The sequence below is a fragment of the Colobus angolensis genome, unplaced genomic scaffold (assembly GCF_000951035.1).
Source record: "Colobus angolensis palliatus isolate OR3802 unplaced genomic scaffold, Cang.pa_1.0 Scaffold11, whole genome shotgun sequence".
NCBI classification, from domain to species: Eukaryota; Metazoa; Chordata; class Mammalia; order Primates; family Cercopithecidae; genus Colobus; species Colobus angolensis.
This window is the reverse complement of record NW_012112030.1, coordinates 10,308,632-10,327,159: the sequence shown is the minus strand read 5'-3', so window position 1 is coordinate 10,327,159 and position 18,528 is coordinate 10,308,632. Positions and strand designations below refer to the sequence as shown.

At 41.2% G+C, this 18,528-nt stretch overlaps 1 protein-coding gene across 1 annotated transcript in view; it reads left to right on the top strand.

Moving 5' to 3' along the window:
• The window catches only part of PLBD1 (phospholipase B domain containing 1), a 66,552-nt gene that overhangs the window by 33,495 nt on the left and 14,529 nt on the right, over positions 1-18,528 (top strand). Inside the window, exons 5-6 of the mRNA XM_011954180.1 lie at positions 1,217-1,357; positions 2,135-2,279. Coding sequence (XP_011809570.1) covers positions 1,217-1,357; positions 2,135-2,279 — 286 coding nt within the window. The remainder of the gene's footprint in view (positions 1-1,216; positions 1,358-2,134; positions 2,280-18,528) is intronic.

Genomic DNA, 18,528 nt, shown 5'->3' with positions numbered 1-18,528 from the left:
AGTTCATGTTCAAGTACAATCTGATAATTGCTTCAAAGTTAATGCTGGCCAGTCAGTTGGTCTTACAGTAAACACACAATCAAACCCAAAAGCTTCTTAGTTGAATGTTTTTGCTGTATAGCAGTGGTTCGTGTCTAAGAGTGGTTTCTCGGGCCGGGCGCGGTGGCTCAAGCCTGTAATCCCAGCACTTTGGGAGGCCGAGACGGGTGGATCACGAGGTCAGGAGATCAAGATCATCCTGGCTAACATGGTGAAACCCCGTCTCTACTAAAATAAATACAAAAAAAAACTAGCCGGGCGCGGTGGCGGGCGCCTGTAGTCCCAGCTACTCGGGAGGCTGAGGCAGGAGAACGGCGTGAACCTGGGAGGCGGAGCTTGCAGTGAGCTGAGATCCGGCCACTGCACTCCAGCCTGGGCGGCAGAGCAAGACTCCGTCTCAAAAAAAAAAAAAGAAAAAAAAAAAAAGAGTGGTTTCTCTCCGGAGAACACTTGGCAATGTCTTGGAGACATTTTTGGTTGCCAAAACTGGGAAGTTGCCACTGATACCTAGTGGGTAGAGGCCAGGAATGATGCTTAACATCTCACAATGCACAACAACTGAAAAGAAAGTATTAACTGGCTCGAAATGTCAATAGTGCCGAGGTTGAGAAGCACTGCTGTAGAGTGCAAACAGAAAGCTCTACTTTACTCTCCAAGGAGCCACTCCCAAATTCTGTGGCTATCAAAACATGCCAAAACAGCTCTTCTAAACTATAAAGCCATAAAAATTATTTTATAAGCTACAATAAAAATCTAGCATAAGAGACTCTTCGGAAATAAAGAATTTTTTTTTTTTTTTTTGAGATGGAGTCTTGCTCTGTCACCCATCTGGAGTGCAGTGGCGCGATCTCGGCTTATTGCAAGCTCCGCCTCCCGGGTTTACGCCATTCTCCTGCCTCAGCCTCCCGAGTAGCTGGGACTACAGGCGCCCACCACCACGCCCGGCTAATTTTTGTATTTTTAGTGGAGTCGGGGTTTCACCATGTTAGCCAGGATGGTCTCAATCTCCTGACCTCACGATCCACCCGCCTCAGCCTCCCAAAGTGCTGGGATTACAGGTGTGAGCCACTGCACACAGGCTGCAAGGGAATAATTTAATGGGTCCCTAACAAGAGGAAAAACAGGAAAAGATGTCTGTCACAAATCGATGTTAAGTGCAGTCTTTGTCCTTTCCTAGCCAATGACCCTGTTCCAGATTCAGTTCCTGAATGCTGTTGGAGATTTATTGGATCTGATTCCCTCACTCTCTCCCACAAAAAACAGCAGCCTAAAGGTTTTTAAGAGATGGGACATGGGACATTGCTCCGCTCTTATTAAGGTAAGACACAGTAGCTCCTTGTGCCTTGTTCTGGTTCATACAGACTTTTTCTATATAGCGCCCAAGTATAGCAACATCTCATCACCCCTGGCTATAACAGTATATCAGCTCGTGGGTTCTTCAATGGTAGAAGTTAAGAACTGGAAGTAACTTTGATGGACAGAATTTTAAGTACATGATGTTACATCTATTTCTTCCACCATTCCTTCCATGCTGTGTACACCTGCCACTTCCACCTTCTAGAATCTTCCATTTTGTTTTTTTGTTGTGTTTTGTTTTTGAGCTGGAGTCTCACTCTGTTGCTCTGGCTGGAGTGCAGTGATGTAATCTCACCTCACTGCAACTTCTGCCTCCCAGGTTCAAGCGATTTTCCTGCCTCAGTTTCCCAAGTAGCTGGGACTACAGGGGTGTGTCACCATGCCTGGTTAATTTTTCTTGTTTTTTTTTGGTATAGACAGGGTTTCACCATTTTGGCCAGGCTGGTCTCGAACTCCTGACCTCAAGTGATCCGCCTGCCTTGGCCTCCCAAAGTGCTGGGATTTTGAGCGTGAGCCACCATGCCCAGCTAGAGTCTTCCATTTTGAATGTTAGAAGGAAGAGTCTGTTTGGGGCCACATTAAAGGATAATCTTGACTCCTTGGCCATATTTTTTAGTAATCAATATAGCAATAAACACTTACCTGAAAGGGCACAATCCCTGTATGCCTCTTACACTTAAGACAATTGCAGTCAGTTAGCTATGTACATCTGTGTAATCCACTATGATTCTGGCTGTAGGTTCTTCCTGGGTTTGAGAACATCCTTTTTGCTCACTCAAGCTGGTACACGTACGCAGCCATGCTCAGGATATATAAACACTGGGACTTCAACATCAAAGATAAAGATACCATCAGTAGTCGCCTCTCTTTCAGCAGTTACCCAGGTAAATGAATTTAAAGAAACATCTGAGCACTTTGAGTACTATTCCCGGATAAAGCCTTAGTGACTCAGTGTTAACTGCAATGGGAGAAGAAATGTTTAATGGTTAGTATATATTAACAAACAAGCTGATTTTCAGAGTGCTTTTGAAGAAATATAGCTCAAATACTTTTATTTAATAGAATGACATAAACAAGGTTACTAGAATTGGCAAATAGAAGACACTTTGTAAATGTAAATGGCTACATCTAAATTTATTTCAACAAATGCCAGCTGAGTATGTATCAAGTCCAAGACACTTTGCTAGGCTCTGCAGCAGAAGCAATGAAGACATGGCTGATCCTGCACTCAGGTACCACCTGGACGGCCTGTAGTGTTTCTTTTATTTTCTGCAATATCCATAGCACTTAACCTTAGTGTGTGGCATCGAGTACTTAATAAATTGCCAAATGAAAGGATGAATGAATGTGTAAGTTTATAAACCTTACATTATAGTCTGGAGGACAATATAAAGTGTAATATGAATAAGAGTAATAATATTACTGAATACTGTATGTACTATAAAAGAAGTGTAACCAGTGTTGTCCATTCCAAGGGGGTGAGACTCACATCTGATTGTTGGGGAAAGAAAAGAAAGGATGACCTTTGAGACAGACCATGAAGGATGGCTAGAATTTGAAGAAGTAGAGATGGATGGGAGGACAGTCCCAGTAGAAGAGAGGTTGCAAATTCCTGGGTCTAAAGGCAACAGGCAGGTGATGTAAATGAATAAAGCAGGTCTGGTTTAAGAAAACAGAAAGTGGAGGCCGGGCGCGGTGGCTCATGCCTGTAATCCCAGCACTTTGGGAGGCTGAGGCTGGCGAATCATGAGGTCAGGAGATTGAGACCATCCTGGCTAACACGGTGAAACCTCGCCTCTACTAAAAATACAAAAAAATTAGCCAGCTGTGGCGGTGGGCGCCTGTAGTCTCAGCTACTCTGGAGGCTGAGGCAGAAGAATGGCGTAAACCCAGGAGGCGGAGCTTGCAATAAGCCGAGATCCCGCCACTGCACTCCAGCCTGGGCAACAGAGCAAGACTCCGTCTCAAGAAAAAAAAAAAGAGAGAGAGAGAAAGTGGAAACAATTGTAGCAAACATATGACCCATGGAAAGGAGGCAAGGATCAGCTTTCACTATGTGTTCTCCATCCAAGAATTTCCAGATCCTCTTACTTAAGATAAAAAACCATGTATTCAAAAAACAGAACTCACTCTGTAAATCCAACAAAGCGTGTGTGTTAGCATGTGTTAGCCCCAGCCTCCTCAGGAAACATTAAGAGCAAAGTCAAGGAGAAAACACTAAACATCTAAGAGTTCAACTGGATACACTGTAACCAACATGACCTTTAATTACATATCTGTAACTTATGGGGTGGTTATACCAAACACCTGTCATATCTATCTACCTTTGTCAGAATATGTTTGGTCTTCCTATCAGAAATTCCTTTTTATTTTTAGAGTCGGGGTCTCACCCTATCACCCAGGCTGGAGTGTAGCGGTACAACGATAGCCCACTGCAGCTTTGACCTCCAGGGCTCAAATGATCCTCTCGCCTCAGCCTCCCAAGTAGTTGACACTACAGGCACACATCACCATGTCTGGCTAATTTAAAAACATTTAGTTTTAGTTAGATGGGATCTTGCTACATTGTCCAGGCTGGTCTTAAGCTCCTGGGCTCAAGTGGTCCTCCAGCCTCAGCCTCCCAAAGTGCTGGGATTAAGGTGAGAGCCATCATGTCCAGCCCCTATCAGGAATCCTGACCAAGGGCATAACCCAGTATTTCTCTGTCCTTGTGACCTGATCCTTTCTTTGAAATGACTTTGATTTAATCTTTGTCTTAGTTTGCTTAGTTGTTTTAGCATTGAGGGGGACTAGGGACTCCTCTCTCTGAGTTAGACTGTGCTTTGATTCTTTCACATTCTATTACACTGACATTTAAGGACAGCAAGAGACAGAGCAGTCCAGTATTCTTCCTCTTCCTCGTCTTTGTGACAAAATGCAACATTCAGATGTTGTGTGCACTGCTTTGAAATCTCTGTGAAATACAGTGCTCTCCAGTAGTGTTAACAGTCCTGGACCCCAGAGGTAGTGATGGAGAAGGTCATGGAAGATTTTCTTACGAAATGTATAATCCTGTTAACATTTGCATATGTATCCTTCCAGATGAGATACACAAATAGATATCATAGATAATATGTAGAGCTTTTTGGAGCAATTGAAACTCCAAGAGAGCAAAAGACACTTTTATATATACCCCAAGACGTTTTTACAGGAGCCAATGGAACAGTGGGATTCATATTTTCTCCAACTGGGCAGCTTTGTTCTCAGCACCAAACAGGAAAACCATAGGCAGTCTCATTTATGTTACAAATTATTTTATTAAGGGACCAGCAACATTGGATTCATCGAATAGACATGACATAGAACTATGCTTTGCAATGAAGCTCATGCCATCTTAGCTGCTGAGTCCAGAACAAAGCTGGATGGCTTCCTTGTTTTTCTTTGATGGAGAAGTGCCATGGTAGATTGAGTAGGTTAGGAGTGTCGAGTTACTTTTTCATCAAAGAACGCAGAGCCTGGAGGCTCTTCAAGATCTGTACGAGGATATTAAGAATTCCTGAGTCAGTAGTTGAGAATAATGTACTGTGTGTGTGAAATTTGCTAAGAGAGTAGATCTTAAGTATTCTCACTACACCCGCGACACACAAAGGTAGCTATGTGAGGTGCTGAATATGTTAATTAGCTGGATTGTGGAAATCATTTCACAATGTATAGGTGTATCAAAACATCATGTAAACCTTGAATATATACAATTTGTATTGTCAATTATGCCTCGATAAGATTGGAAAAAAGAGGATGGAAGTGAAGTTAATTAGGAATTAAGCAAATAACTTGTGTTGACATAACAGTTTGTATGTTTGTATTAACATTAAATGGAGGCAACATAAAAATTAAAAACAAATGAAAAGAATTCCTGAGTCAGAACATACAGATCAACTCAAGAAACATTCCCGACTTGGCTGAGGCACGTTAGAGATGATGGTAACTGGGATGCTACGACTACCATCATGCTAAAGATACAGAGAATTCTGAAGATTTCATGTGCTCCTGTCCACCTTTTACAACACACCATGGCCTTCCTGCTATATTTTTTGGAGTGATCGTCAAGATCATCGCCATGAAAAACGCTAAAGCTTCAAGACGGGATATTTTGTGTGTTTTCTGAGGTTTGTAGGAAGGAAAAAGTCAGAGCTTGGACAGCTGCTAAACTCTTTCAACGTATGAAGTCCAACTGCTTTACTTTGGTGAGCCCTATCTTTCTCGCTGTAAAATGAAGCTAATAGAATGCTTGCTTCATAAAGTTGTAAACATTATATAGTTTATTCATCAACAATTTTCTGTTAAATTGGGCTAGGCAAAGGATTGTTGATGGAGACCGGCATAGACACAATTCCTACTGTCACAGTTTACTTTCTGTTGAGAAGTAGAGGCCAATAAAAAAAAAGTGACATTAGAGTGTGATTTTTGTAATAAGAGAAAGACTAGTCTGGGAACACTGAGAAAGCTAAGAGAAAGGAAAATTTAAGTTGAGGCACAAAAGACAAGATAATTTAGCCAAGCCCAATGGGGATACAGTGGTAGAATGTTCCTTGAGGAACAAACAGTTTATGGGCAAGAGACAGCATCAAGAAGGCCAGAGAGAGGGAATGAGGCACGACATGAGGCCCCTAAAGTGACAAGTGAAAGGGACATGAGTAGATTTGCATTTGTGGATTATCTGGCCCATTAGAGAAGGACAAGAGAGGCTGCCAGCAGAACATTTAGAAGGCTGGTGCAATAATCCAGGCAACTCAAACCACCATATTTTGTAAATGGTCAATCAGCATATGGATGGAAGCTTGATAATCCCTCTTCAAGAGGATAACAAATATGACTGCTGAATTACTGAAACACAACACAACGTTATGTGTCCTCCTGTTGTCCTTGCAAGAATCCTTGAGGGATAATTACCTAATAAGACTTGTCAGGACACTCCCCAAATTGTACTCTAGCATAGGAGAATAGAAGGAACAATGGTAATCCTTCACATTTATCAGTAATACAAAAGTATTTGCTGCCTTCAGTATGCCTAAACGTATTGAAGCCAGTCTCATGCTGTACGTTCACCAGAGCCTCAGTTCATTCCATAAAAATACAGATGGTTATAGGTTAAGAAAACAGAGTAATTTTTATCAATTTAGAAAGAATTTAAGGTGATTTAGTTGTTTAACAGGCTTGGTCTTTTTCAGTCTTTTCTAAAAATACAAAGTGGAGATTGAGGAAATTATTTCACCTAAAGAGGCTGACATGCAATACCCAGGGAAGGTCAAAAGTATTCCAAAGTATACCAGGTGCTGATAACCTCAGTACCACCCTTAGGTCTGGGCACAGGAACCCCCACCCTTCCAGCTTGGAATTACCTTCCTGAAAATTACCTAAATCCCCCTCCAGCATCCTGAGACCGGCCAGGCTGGCAGTATCTTGACCTGTGTCTCTGGGCATCCAGTTTAGAAAGCTCCTTTCCAGAAAATTTCTAAATCCCCCTCTAGTGCCCACGACTGACCAAGATGGCTGAGCCATCCAGGTCAGCTTCTTGAGCCCAGAAAGCAATGCACATGGGCCTTTGTCCCATATCTCCCTATCTGGGGGCTCTTCTCCACTCCTGCCCACACATGGGTGCAACAAGATGCCCCAAGGAGCTCTGGGACTCAAGCCTATGGCCTGGTCCTGGTAAGCAGATTCCTCTAGTTGGCCCTCACAGTATGTATTTTTTGCAAGATGGTGCGTAACCTAGCTGTCAGAATGGCGGTCACGATAAGCTGGGGTGGCTCTCACGTCAGAGCATATGTTCAGGGATCTATGCTACTGAAAGCCACCTCTTACCCTTGGGTTTCAGCATGCAGCAGGGGAGGACAGTAAAGCGAAAGCGAACTTCGACCTATGAGCTCCACATCTGGCCCCTGTGGTGGCCTCCTCACCCCTGCAGCTGTGCACCATGTGTCAGGCAGTCCTTGGGGCGGGCTAGGCCTGGCCCCTCTGAGGCCTTTTGAGAACCTTGCTCTACAACACAAACGGGCCTTTGTAGCAAATCTTTTGCTGCAGTTGATGATGTGACTTCCTGCTGCCTTGAGTCAGTCTTAAAACAGATGGATTTTTCTTGTGGGATTGGGACAGCTCTTCCAGCTTGGCTTACAGGCTTCTCACCTATCCTGCCCACTGGTACCCACGGGTGAGGAGTGAAGGTGGGGGAGAGTTCAGCATGAAAAGAGATCAGGCTCATGAAGACTTGACTTGACTTAAATTGCGAAGACTTAAATTATGAAGACTTCGCTTAAATTTTCCTGGGGCTTTGAGCCTATTTTCTTATCTACTTATGTACCTACTTTCAAGCACATGCACTTAACATTTAAACAGGCTAAGCAGGCTCATGCCTGTAATCCCAGCAGTTTGGGAGGCCAAGGCAGGTGGATTGTCTTAAGCTCAGGAGTTCAAGACCAGCATGTGCATCATGGCAAGACCCCGTCTCTGCAAAAATACAAAAAAATTAGCCAAATGTTGGTGGCTCATGCCTGTAATCCCAGCTGCTCAGGAGGCTGAGGCTGAAGAACAGCTTGAGCCATGGAAGCAGAGGTTGCAGGGAGCCAAGATAGCACCACTGCACTTCCGCCTGGGGGTCAAAGTGTGGCCTCATCTCAACAACAACAACAACAACAACAAAGAGATTACATTCTAGGGAGGCAGCAATTAGCCTAAAGAGTCCAACAAAAAACATGTTGATCTATGTTTACACCGTAAAATTCCCAGTGTAGCTTTAGTGACCACAAAACAAATTATCATTCACAATTTTTTTAACACTCTGGTAAGACTTGTGTTTGTGATCAACATTGACAAAGCATAACAAGGATTTTTGAGTCATTAGAAGCCAGGATGCACAGGTGGCGTGATAATTGTTGCAGAGGCATTAAGAGAATGGTGTTAGGGAACTGCAAAGGCAAGGAGATCTGTGTTGTTTGAATACAAACGGGTTCCAAAAAGTCATGGTTTTGTAATAACAGTATTGCTACCTTTTTCTCATGACAAAAAATAGGAACTTAGCCAGGAACAATGCATTTAATAATAAAGAATACAAAGAAATGGTACCTGGATACTATAAAGAATCTTCACATGCACTGACTGGATAATAGACAAAACAGAGTGCCTTTCTCTGCCGACCATCCTAAATCTTCAATGATAAATCTTCATACCTCACATGTACCTATGAATTTTTAAATATATGTTTTTAATCAAATCGTTTGTATAGGCAGGGGTCCTGTTAAAACAAACAAACAAAAACACTTGCCTGAGGCACTGGATACCCCTAAAAAAGTGACTTTGAATATCCTTGTTCTAGAAGTTTCTGTCCCTAACAAGAAGAGTTTTGAATACATGGTCTGTTTTGCCTAGCAACTGCTGAGGCTAGGTAAGGAAAGTAAAAGCCCTGCACTAGCCCTCCCCGTACATGTACTTATTTTGGCAATACAAATCAATTATCAAGGAAGTAAGACAAAGAGATAAATCACTAGAAGATGATGGCACTGAAATGGCAGCCAATACAACTGTGTGAAGACCTCAGCACAAAGATCTGATAGTTTTAACCAATTCAGAGAAAATTCACTTGTCAACAACATTGAGTCTTCCAATCCACTAATATAACCTATTTGTTTATTTACGTCTTTAATTTGAGTCATATCATGTAGTTTTCAGTATTTAGGTCTTACATACCTTTAAGTAAGTTAAATCCTAAGTTATGTTTGATGCTCCTGTAATCAAGATTTTTTAAAATTCTTTTTTCAATTGTTTGTTCTCATGTATATTTATTGATTACCCATTGCTACATAACAAATTGCTCCAAAAATTAGTGGCTAAAAACAATAATGATTTAGTTACTCATGGTTTCTGTGGATCAGGAATTTAGATAGGGCACAGTGAGGATAATCTGTCTCTACTATGACTGGGGCCTCAGCTGGAAGACTCAAAGACTGAAGGGCTGAAATCTCTGATAGCTTAACTGAGACTGGAGTATGGGCTTCCAAAGCAGCTTACTAACATAGCTGACAGGGTGGTGCTGGCAACTGGTTCCTCTTCACTTGGGCCTCTCCTCAGAACTGCTTGAGTGTCCTACATGGCAAGACCCCCGGCTTCCTCCAGACCAAGCCATCCAAAAGAACAAGGCAGAAATAGTAATGGCTATTGTGACCTCACCTCAGACGTCAACACTCACTTCCACCAGGTTCTATTAATTAGAAGCAAGGTATTATGACCAGCGCACATTCAAGGAAAGGGAATTAGAATCCACCTTTTAAAGAGAAGGGTGCCACATAATTTGTGGAAATTTGAAAACTACCACAATATAGTATGCCTTTTTTGTACATTATTATCCTGAGATCTTTTTAAGTTCACATATCACTTCTAATAGCTTTTTTTAATAGATTCCTTAGGATGTTCTATATATACAATCATGTCATCTCTAAAGACAGTCTGACTTCTCCCATCCCTTGTCTGTCTTTGGTTTTTTTTGTATGATTGTGCTGGAGAAGACCTCCAGAATAACGGAGACCGTAAGTGGTGAGCATGGAAATCCTTGCCCAATTCCTGACCTTGGGTGAAAAGTATTGTCTTTCACAATAAGTATGATGTTAACTGCAGATTTTTTGTAGATGCCCTTTGTAATGTTAAGGAAGGTCCCTGCTCTTCCTACTTTATTTAATATTTTTATCAATAAATGAGTGTTGCATTTTTCTGAATTCTTTCTCAGCAACTGTTGAAAGGATCATACAAAGTTTTTCCTGTATTAATATGATGAGTTACATTGATTGATTTTCAGATGTTAAACCACTTGAAATTCCTGAGTTAATCCTTACTTAGTCATGATGTGTTATTCTTTGTATTTATTTTTAGTTCAATTTACTAACATGTGTTAATGATTTTTTCATATGTTTCATAGTATATATATGTATATTATAAAAATAAACCACCATACTTTTTTTTTTTTTTTTTTTGAGACAGAGTCTTGCTGTTGCCCAGGCTGGGCACGATCTCGGCTCACTGCAAGCTCTGCCTCCCGGGTTCATGCCATTCTCCTGCCTCAGCCGCCCCAGTAGCTGGGACTACAGGGGCCTGCCACCACGCCCGGCTAATTTTTTGTGTTTTTAGTAGAGATGGGATTTCACCGTGTTAGCCAGGATGGTCTCGATTTCCTGACCTTGTGATCCACCTGCCTGATGGCTGTTTTTAATGTAGCAATTAATGTAGGCATTCCTGCTTTCAGGTTCAAGTGTGAATCAAAGCATATTTTAATTTGCTAGCACAAATGGAATGTCTTTACTTTCAAACTATTTGTGGTTTTGTGTTTGCTGTATGTCTTTTGTAGACAGATAATTAGTACATTTTGCTTTCTTTTCTTTTTTTTTTGAGACGGAGTCTCACTCTGTGGCCCAGGCTGGAGTGCAGTGGCCGGATCTCAGCTCACTGCAAGCTCCGCCTCCCGGGTTTACGCCATTCTCCTGCCTCAGCCTCCCGAGTAGCTGGGACTACAGGCGCCTGCCACCTCGCCCGGCTAGTTTTTTGTATTTTTTAGTAGAGATGGGGTTTCACCGTGTTAGCCAGGATGGTCTTGATCTCCTGACCTCGTGATCCGCCCGTCTCGGCCTCCCAAAGTGCTGGGATTACAGGCTTTTGCTTTCTTTTCTATCAAGTTTGAGTCTCTTACTTTTGATGGAAGTGTTTGGTCCATTTACATTTACTGTAAATATTTATATATTTAGATTTAAGTCTGCCATTTCACTATTTAGTTCATTTCATCTCTATTTTGTTTCTCTGTTCCTCCTTTGCTGTCTTCTTTTGTGTTAAACATTTTAACAAAGATTTTCTAACAAAATAGTCTATATTTTAATACTCTAGTTAGCTTTCTAGCTATATTTATTGGCATTTTTAAAATTATTGTCCCTGGGGCTTGTGATATGCATCTTGAACTCATCACAATTTATGTAAAGTTAATAAGCAATTATGTCTACTGAAAAGTATATAGGAACCTAAAATGGTAATTATCCCATTTAGTGCCTTCCATCCTTTATGCTATTGTTGTCATATATATGCTACATCTATGTATGTTATAAATACACCAATATAGTGTTAAGATTTTTTACTTAAAAACTTACTGTCTTTTAAAAAATTAAAACAAGAAGTGTGCGTGCGTGTGTGTGTGTGTGTGTGTGTGTTGAGAAGTAAGCTGTTAATTATATTATTTTCTGCTCTAATTTTTTTCTGCATTTAGATTTTTGGTGACTTCAGCTTTCTGGTGGGCTAACTCTAGTCTTCTTTGTGGTTATTTTAAGTTTGTTGTGCTAATAGGAACTGTAAATTAATGTTTTTCATTAAAGGTAGGGCTTTTTCACCACTTATAGCTTCACATATTTTTTCCTCTTTTCTCTCTCTTCTCCCTCTGGGACTCCAGTCAATTATCCATCAGATGCTATACATTTTTGCACAAGTCTCTGGGGCTTTGTAAATTTTATTTAGTTTGTTTTTTCTTCTCTCTATTTTTCAGATTGGTTGATTCCCATTAATCTTCTGTCTTCAGGTTTTCTTTGTTCTATTTTTTCTTTTTTAATTTTATTTATTTATTTTGAGATGGAGTTTCACTCTTGTTGCCCAGGATGGAGTGCAGTGACGCAATCTCAGTTCACTGCAACCTCCACCTCCCAGGTTCAAGCGATTCTCCTGCCTCAGCCTCCCAAGTAGCTGGGATTACAGGCATGCGCCACCATGTCTGGCTGATCTTGTATTTTTAGTAGAGATGAAGTTTCACCATGTTGGCCAGGCTGGTTTCCAACTCCTGACCTCAGGTGATCCACCTGCCTTGGCCTCCCAAAGTGCTGGGATTACAGGCGTGAGCCACCGTGCCCAGCCACAACCTTCAAGTTTTCTAATTCCTTCTTCTGCCGTCTCAAATTTACTGTTGAAGCATACAGTGAATTTTTCATTTCATTTACTGTACTTTTCAGGTCTAGAATTTCAATTTTGTTCTTTTTTTAATTTCTAATTTTATGTTGAGATTCCCTCTCTGGTAAATCTTAATACCATATTTTCCTGTTTTGTCTTTTTCCACTAAACCCAATATCAAGGCCTACTTGGAAACAGTTTCCAGTGACTTAAGTGTGGAGTCATATTTTCCTTTTTCTTTTGAGGTGACAAATATAGCAAATACCATGACTTGATCATTACACAATGTATATATATATTTAGTATATTCTCCACCACAAACATTTATCAGTTCCTTATGGTAAGAACATTCAAAATCCTCTTTTGTAGTTATTTTGAAATATGTAATTCAATATTGTTAACTATAGTGCCTGGTAATTTTTGGTTGAAATGTGGACTTGAAAAATAGCACACCATAGTGTCTCTGAATGTGTATTTTTGAGAATTATGTTTTATTTTATTTTTAATTGACATATAATTGTACATATTTATAGGATACAGTGTGATGTTTTAATGCATGTATACATTGTGTAGTGAACAAATCATGGTATTTAGAATATTCATCACTTCAAACATTTATCACTTTCTAATGGTAAGGACATTCAAAAATCTCTTTTAGTTATTTGAAATATATAATATAATATTGTTAACTATAGTAAGCCTACTGTGCAATAGAATACCAGAACTTTTTCCTTGTATCTAACTGTAATTTTGTACCTGTTGATTAAACCTTTCCAACCTTGCCTACCCTCCCCAGCTGCTGGTAAGCATTGTTCTACTCTACACTTGTATGAGATTGGCTTTTATAGATTCCACATCTGAGTGAGATTGTGCAGTATTTGTCTTTCTGTGCCTGGCTTATTTCATTTAACAAAATGCCCTGAGGGATCATCCACATTGCCACACATGACCTAATTCGATTCTTTTCACGGCTGAATAGTATTCCATTATACATATATGTATCACATTTTCTTTATCCAGTCATCTGTTGACAGACATTTAGGTGTGTCCTTGTCAGGTTTTGGAATCAGGGTGATGCTGGTCTCATAGAAAGATATTGGAAGTATTCCCTCCTCTTCATGTCTTTTGAATAATCTTCAAAGGATTGGTATTAGTTCTTCTTTAATGTTTTGTAAAACTCATCAGTGATGCCATTGGGTCCTCGGCTTTTCTTTTTTGGAAGACTTTTTATTACTAATTCAATCTCATTACTTGTTATTGGTCGGTTCAAATTTTCTATTTCTTCATGATTCAATTTTGGTAAGTTTTATGTGCCCAGGAATTTATTCATTTCTTCTAAGTTTTCATATTTGTTGGCATAGAGTTCTCCATCTCTCTCTCTCAAAACTTAGGAAGTTTCTGCTATGATTTTGTTAAGCTTTCTGTGCCCTTCTCCATCTCTTCTCCCTCTCAAGTTTCTTTTTTTTTTTTAAGATGGAGTCTGGCTCTGTCGCCCAAGCTGGAGTGCAGTGGCGCAGTGGCACAATCTCGGCTCACTGCAAGCTCCGCCTCCCGGGTTCACACCATTCTCCTACCTCAGCCTCCCAAGTAGCTGAGACTACAGGCGCCCACCACCGCGCACAGCTAATTTTTGGTATTTTTAGTAGAGATGGGGTTTCACCATATTAGCCAGGATGGTCTCAATCTCCTGACCTCGTGATCCGCCCGCCTCAGCCTCCCAAAGTGCTGGGATTACAGGCTTGAGCCACCGCGCCCGGCCTCAAGTTTCTATAGTGTGAAAATGTGTTTGCTTAATGGTGTCTCATAGGTCTCGTAGGCTTTCTTCACTCTTCAAATGAAGAGCTGTCTTCAGTTCAGAAATTCTTTATTCTGCTTGGTGTAGTCTGCTGTTGGAAGTTTCCATTATATTTTTTCTTTCATTCATTAAAGTCTTCAGCTCCAAGAGTTTTTTTTAAATGATATCTCTGTTGAATTTTTTATTCATATCATGAATTGCTTTTCTGATTTTGTTGAATTGCCTATCTATATTCTCTTGAATCGCACTGATTTTCCTTAAGATCATATTTAAAATGTTTTTTATGCAATTAGTAAATTGCCATTTCTTTAAGGTCAGTTATTGGAGAGTTATTGTGTTTTTTTGGTGGTGTCATGTTTTCTTGCTTTTTCATATTTCTTGTGTCCCTGCATTGATGTCTGGGCATCTGATAGAATGGATGCCTCTTCCAGTTTTATAGAGTTGTTATCATAAGGAAAGATTTTTGCCTGCAGATGTGTCCGAAGGTGTCAGTTGTGTAGGGTGCATTGGCTTTGGTTCCAGGTGGATGCAGGAGTGTAGTCACCATGCAGTTTTTTCAGCTGTAGTCAATGTTAGCAATTTCTGTGGATGCCTCAGTGGCATCCTAGCCTGCAGCAGTTTGTATGGCAGCTCTGTCAAGTCATATGCATGGCCTTTCTGCTGGTGGCAGGGGTGCCAGGTTGTTTCATGCACCATGTGTGCACAAGGCCTACTCCAATAGGATTAGACACAGTCTCTCCTCTGGGGGCAGGAGTGCCAGGCTGTTACACACAAGTACATAGGGACTGCTCCTTCAGGGTAAGGTGTGGCCTCCCTGCTGGGTAGGATCTTCTGTTCCTGGGGGTCAGGACACCACATGGGCTCAGGCACCAAGGTTATAGCTGTTTCGCTGGGCCTGTGCTCTGAGTAATTGAGGTTGAGGTGCTGCAGCCACAGGGATGGGGAAGATGGAGTGCCTCCTAGGCAGCATATTCCTGGTGAATAGGAAACAGTAGCTGCTCGACTGGTGAGTGGTGTGCTACTGTTTACAAGCACAGCATACTTGCAGCAGAGCCTCAGGATGGGGAGAAACAAACAGTGGTTACTGGCCCTCCAGAGCACAGTGCACTGTAGTAGTGGCGCCGGTCTCAAGATGGTGCTGTACCTCAGCAGCTTAGATCACAGAGGAGAAGGTGGCACAGTGTGGGCTCATTCTTTATAATACAGCCATGTGAATGCCAGGCAGCTCCCTAGAATGGGTTCACGGCTTGTGAAAACTGCAGAATTCTCAAGCAGCAAAGACTAGGTGTTTGTATCTTTAATGGAGATTGCTGGGAGTTCTCCTGCTCACCTTTTCTCCATAGGGAGACTGCCTCCTGATTTCATACCAATCCTGACTGGGAAGACGGAGTGGCAAAGGCAGAATGTTTCACTCTTTTTTTTATGCAGCCATCCCAAGTCTCCATGCTCCACTGGGTCTCTGCAACTCCCTTATTGTACTTCTTTGGAACACTTTAGTGTTCTCCTTTGGATACTCTAGTCAAAATATAGTTGTTTATTCACCATTTTGGTTCTTTTTTTTGTGGGGAAATGAATGTTAGGCACCTCTAGTCAGACATTTTGCTGAAGTCACTTGTTTTACTTTTTGTTTTTAACAGGCAATTACCTTGCTTGCACTCAAACTTCAACGTATGTCACCTGCACAGTGTGCAGCAACCAATGTCCTTCCTCAGTGTTGCTTACTTCCAGCTGCTGCTTCAACCTGGTCCTCTGGAGGTTGCTCCTGCATCTGTGTAATTTAGCAGCCAGTGAAAGATGTTGGCAGCTCATATTCATATTATAGAGCTAACTCTCTTTGTGATTTCCTTGATCCTAAGGTTTCCCCTATATTCCCATTTGGTTTTCCAGTTCTTACCTTTGTCCTCTGACAGCTTGAGGAATTTGAGCTGCATGAGTTGGGAACCCTGGCAGTATTAAGTTGCAGCAAACTCACCTATCTCAATTCTAGAGCAATTCTGTCTTACAAGGGAAAACCTTCTCATTTCTTTCTGTTTTTACCCTGGGCTCCCTGGCGTTTCCCACATTCATGCAGTTAGTGGTCAGTCAGGGAACTGGACAGGGTTCATATTCAGATTTTGAATCTCTGCTCTTGTAGTTCTCTTGCTCCCAAAATTTTCCTCTTAAATTCTCAGCTGTTCTGCAACACTAGACTTTGACCTCGCCATTTCAAGCCAGAATGACTGTAGTTTTCCATAACTAAAGTTGGGTATGGGCTATATATTAGTTTGCTAAGGCTGCCATGACAAAGACTGGGTGGCTTAAACAACCAGAAATTAATTATTCTCCCAGTTCTAGAGGCTAAGAGTCTGAGATCAAGATATTGACAGGTTTGGTTTATCTCTTTGACTTACAGATGGCCACCCTCTCACTGTGTTCTCACATGGCCTTTTCTCTGTGTGTGCATATACCTGACATCACCTCCTGTTTTTTTCTTATTTATGTTTTCATTTTTTTATTTTTTGAGATGGAGTCTCACTTTGTCACCCAGGCTGGAGTGCAGTGGCATGATCCCAGCTCACTGCAACCTCTACCTCCCAGGTTCAGGTGATTCTCCGGCCTCAGCCTCCCAAGTAGCTGGGACTACAGGTGTGTGCCACCACACCTGGCTAATTTTTTGTATTTTTAGTAAAGATGGGGTTTCACCGTTAGCCAGGATGGTCTCGATCTCCTTACCTCGTGATCCACCTGCCTTGGCCTCCCAAAGTGCTGGGATTACAGGCGCGAGCCACTGCCCCCGGCCCACTTCCTCTTCTTATAAGGACACCAGTCATGTTGAATTAGAGTTTGCCCATAAGACCTCAGTTGACCTTAATTACCTTTTTAATGCTTTGTATCCAAGTATAGTCTATTTTCAGGTACTGGGGGTTAAGACTTCAACATATGAATTTCGAGGAAACAGAATTCAGTTCATATTAGGGGTTTAGGAATACATGCAGGCAAGGAAGCCTCATACTCCATCTTAACCAACGCTGTATTAACGTTCTGTTTGTCCTTGCCTTTGGTCATTCCTAGTATCTTCAAATCATTGCTTTAAATAATTTTATACAGTTTTATAATTATTATTTGTGGGAAAATCACTCAATTTTATCATGCTGCTATTATTGGAATACTCGCTCTTGATACCAGCTTTTTAAAAATTTTTTAATTTTTTTTTGGCTAGGTAATACATAATACCCTAGTGCTTTTCTTTTTTTTTTTTTTTTTATTATACTTTAAGTTCTAGGGTACATGTGCATAACGTGCAGGTTTGTTACATATGTATACTTGTGCCATGTTGGTGTGCTGCACCCATCAACTCGTCAGCACCCATCACCTAGTGCTTTTCATATTAACAAAGAGTAGCACAAGAGCTCCTTTTAGATGGTTTTACTAACCTTCAGGACAAGTAAGTTATTTCTCCTTTGAGCTTCCTAGGTACCTTGTGCATAATTTCTTCAGAGCCCATATTCTGTATCATGTCTGTGTCCCTGGAGGAGCACAGAGCCTTGCATATTATAATCATTGAATAAATATTTATGGAAGGAAGTAGAAAAGAAGGAAGGAAGGAAGAAGGATTAGAGGAAAATCAGAAAGGAAGGAGATAGATGATATCCACTTTGATGTGGACATGGTAGGAACTGTAGGAAAGAAAGATGGGCAATAAAACAAGGAGGGGGTGAGGACTGCCTAAGAGATCACACTTCCAATTGTAACTTGCTTTCTATTCATCCTGCCCTCCCTTTCATACCCTGGATTTGAGAACAGAAGTCTAAGATGTTCAGGAATTGTAAACAAGGGACTTCAGATGCAAAACCTACGTGTTCAGAACAGGACTTGTTACTTGAAGAGAATCCTTTGTAGTAACCAGATGATAAATAACATGAATGGGACCTGACTAGTTTTATGGGAATTAGGCAGAATTTAAATTTTAAATAAATTACTATAAGCTTGTGTTCAACTTGTTATTAAATAGAAAGGAAAACAAAAAACCTGAATGTGTTTAGCTCCTACCGTGTACCCGGCTCTGTCCCTGACACTATGCTAAATGTTTTATTTTTGTTTGTTTGTGGGCTTTTGTTTTCTCAGACAGGGTCTCACTCGGTCACCCTGGATGGAGTGCAGTGGTGTGATCTCGGCTCACTGCAACTTCTGCCTCCCAGGTTCAAGCGATTCTCATGCCTCAGCTCCTGAGTAGCTGGGATTACAGGTGTGTGTGACCACGCCTGGCTAATTTTTGTATTTTTAGTAGAGACATGGTTTCACCATGTTGGCCAGGCTGGTCTCGAACTCCTGGCCTCAAGTGATCCACCTGCCTCAGCCACCCAAAGTGCCAGAATTACAGGCATGAGCCACCGTGCCGGACCAACATTTTGTTTTTATTA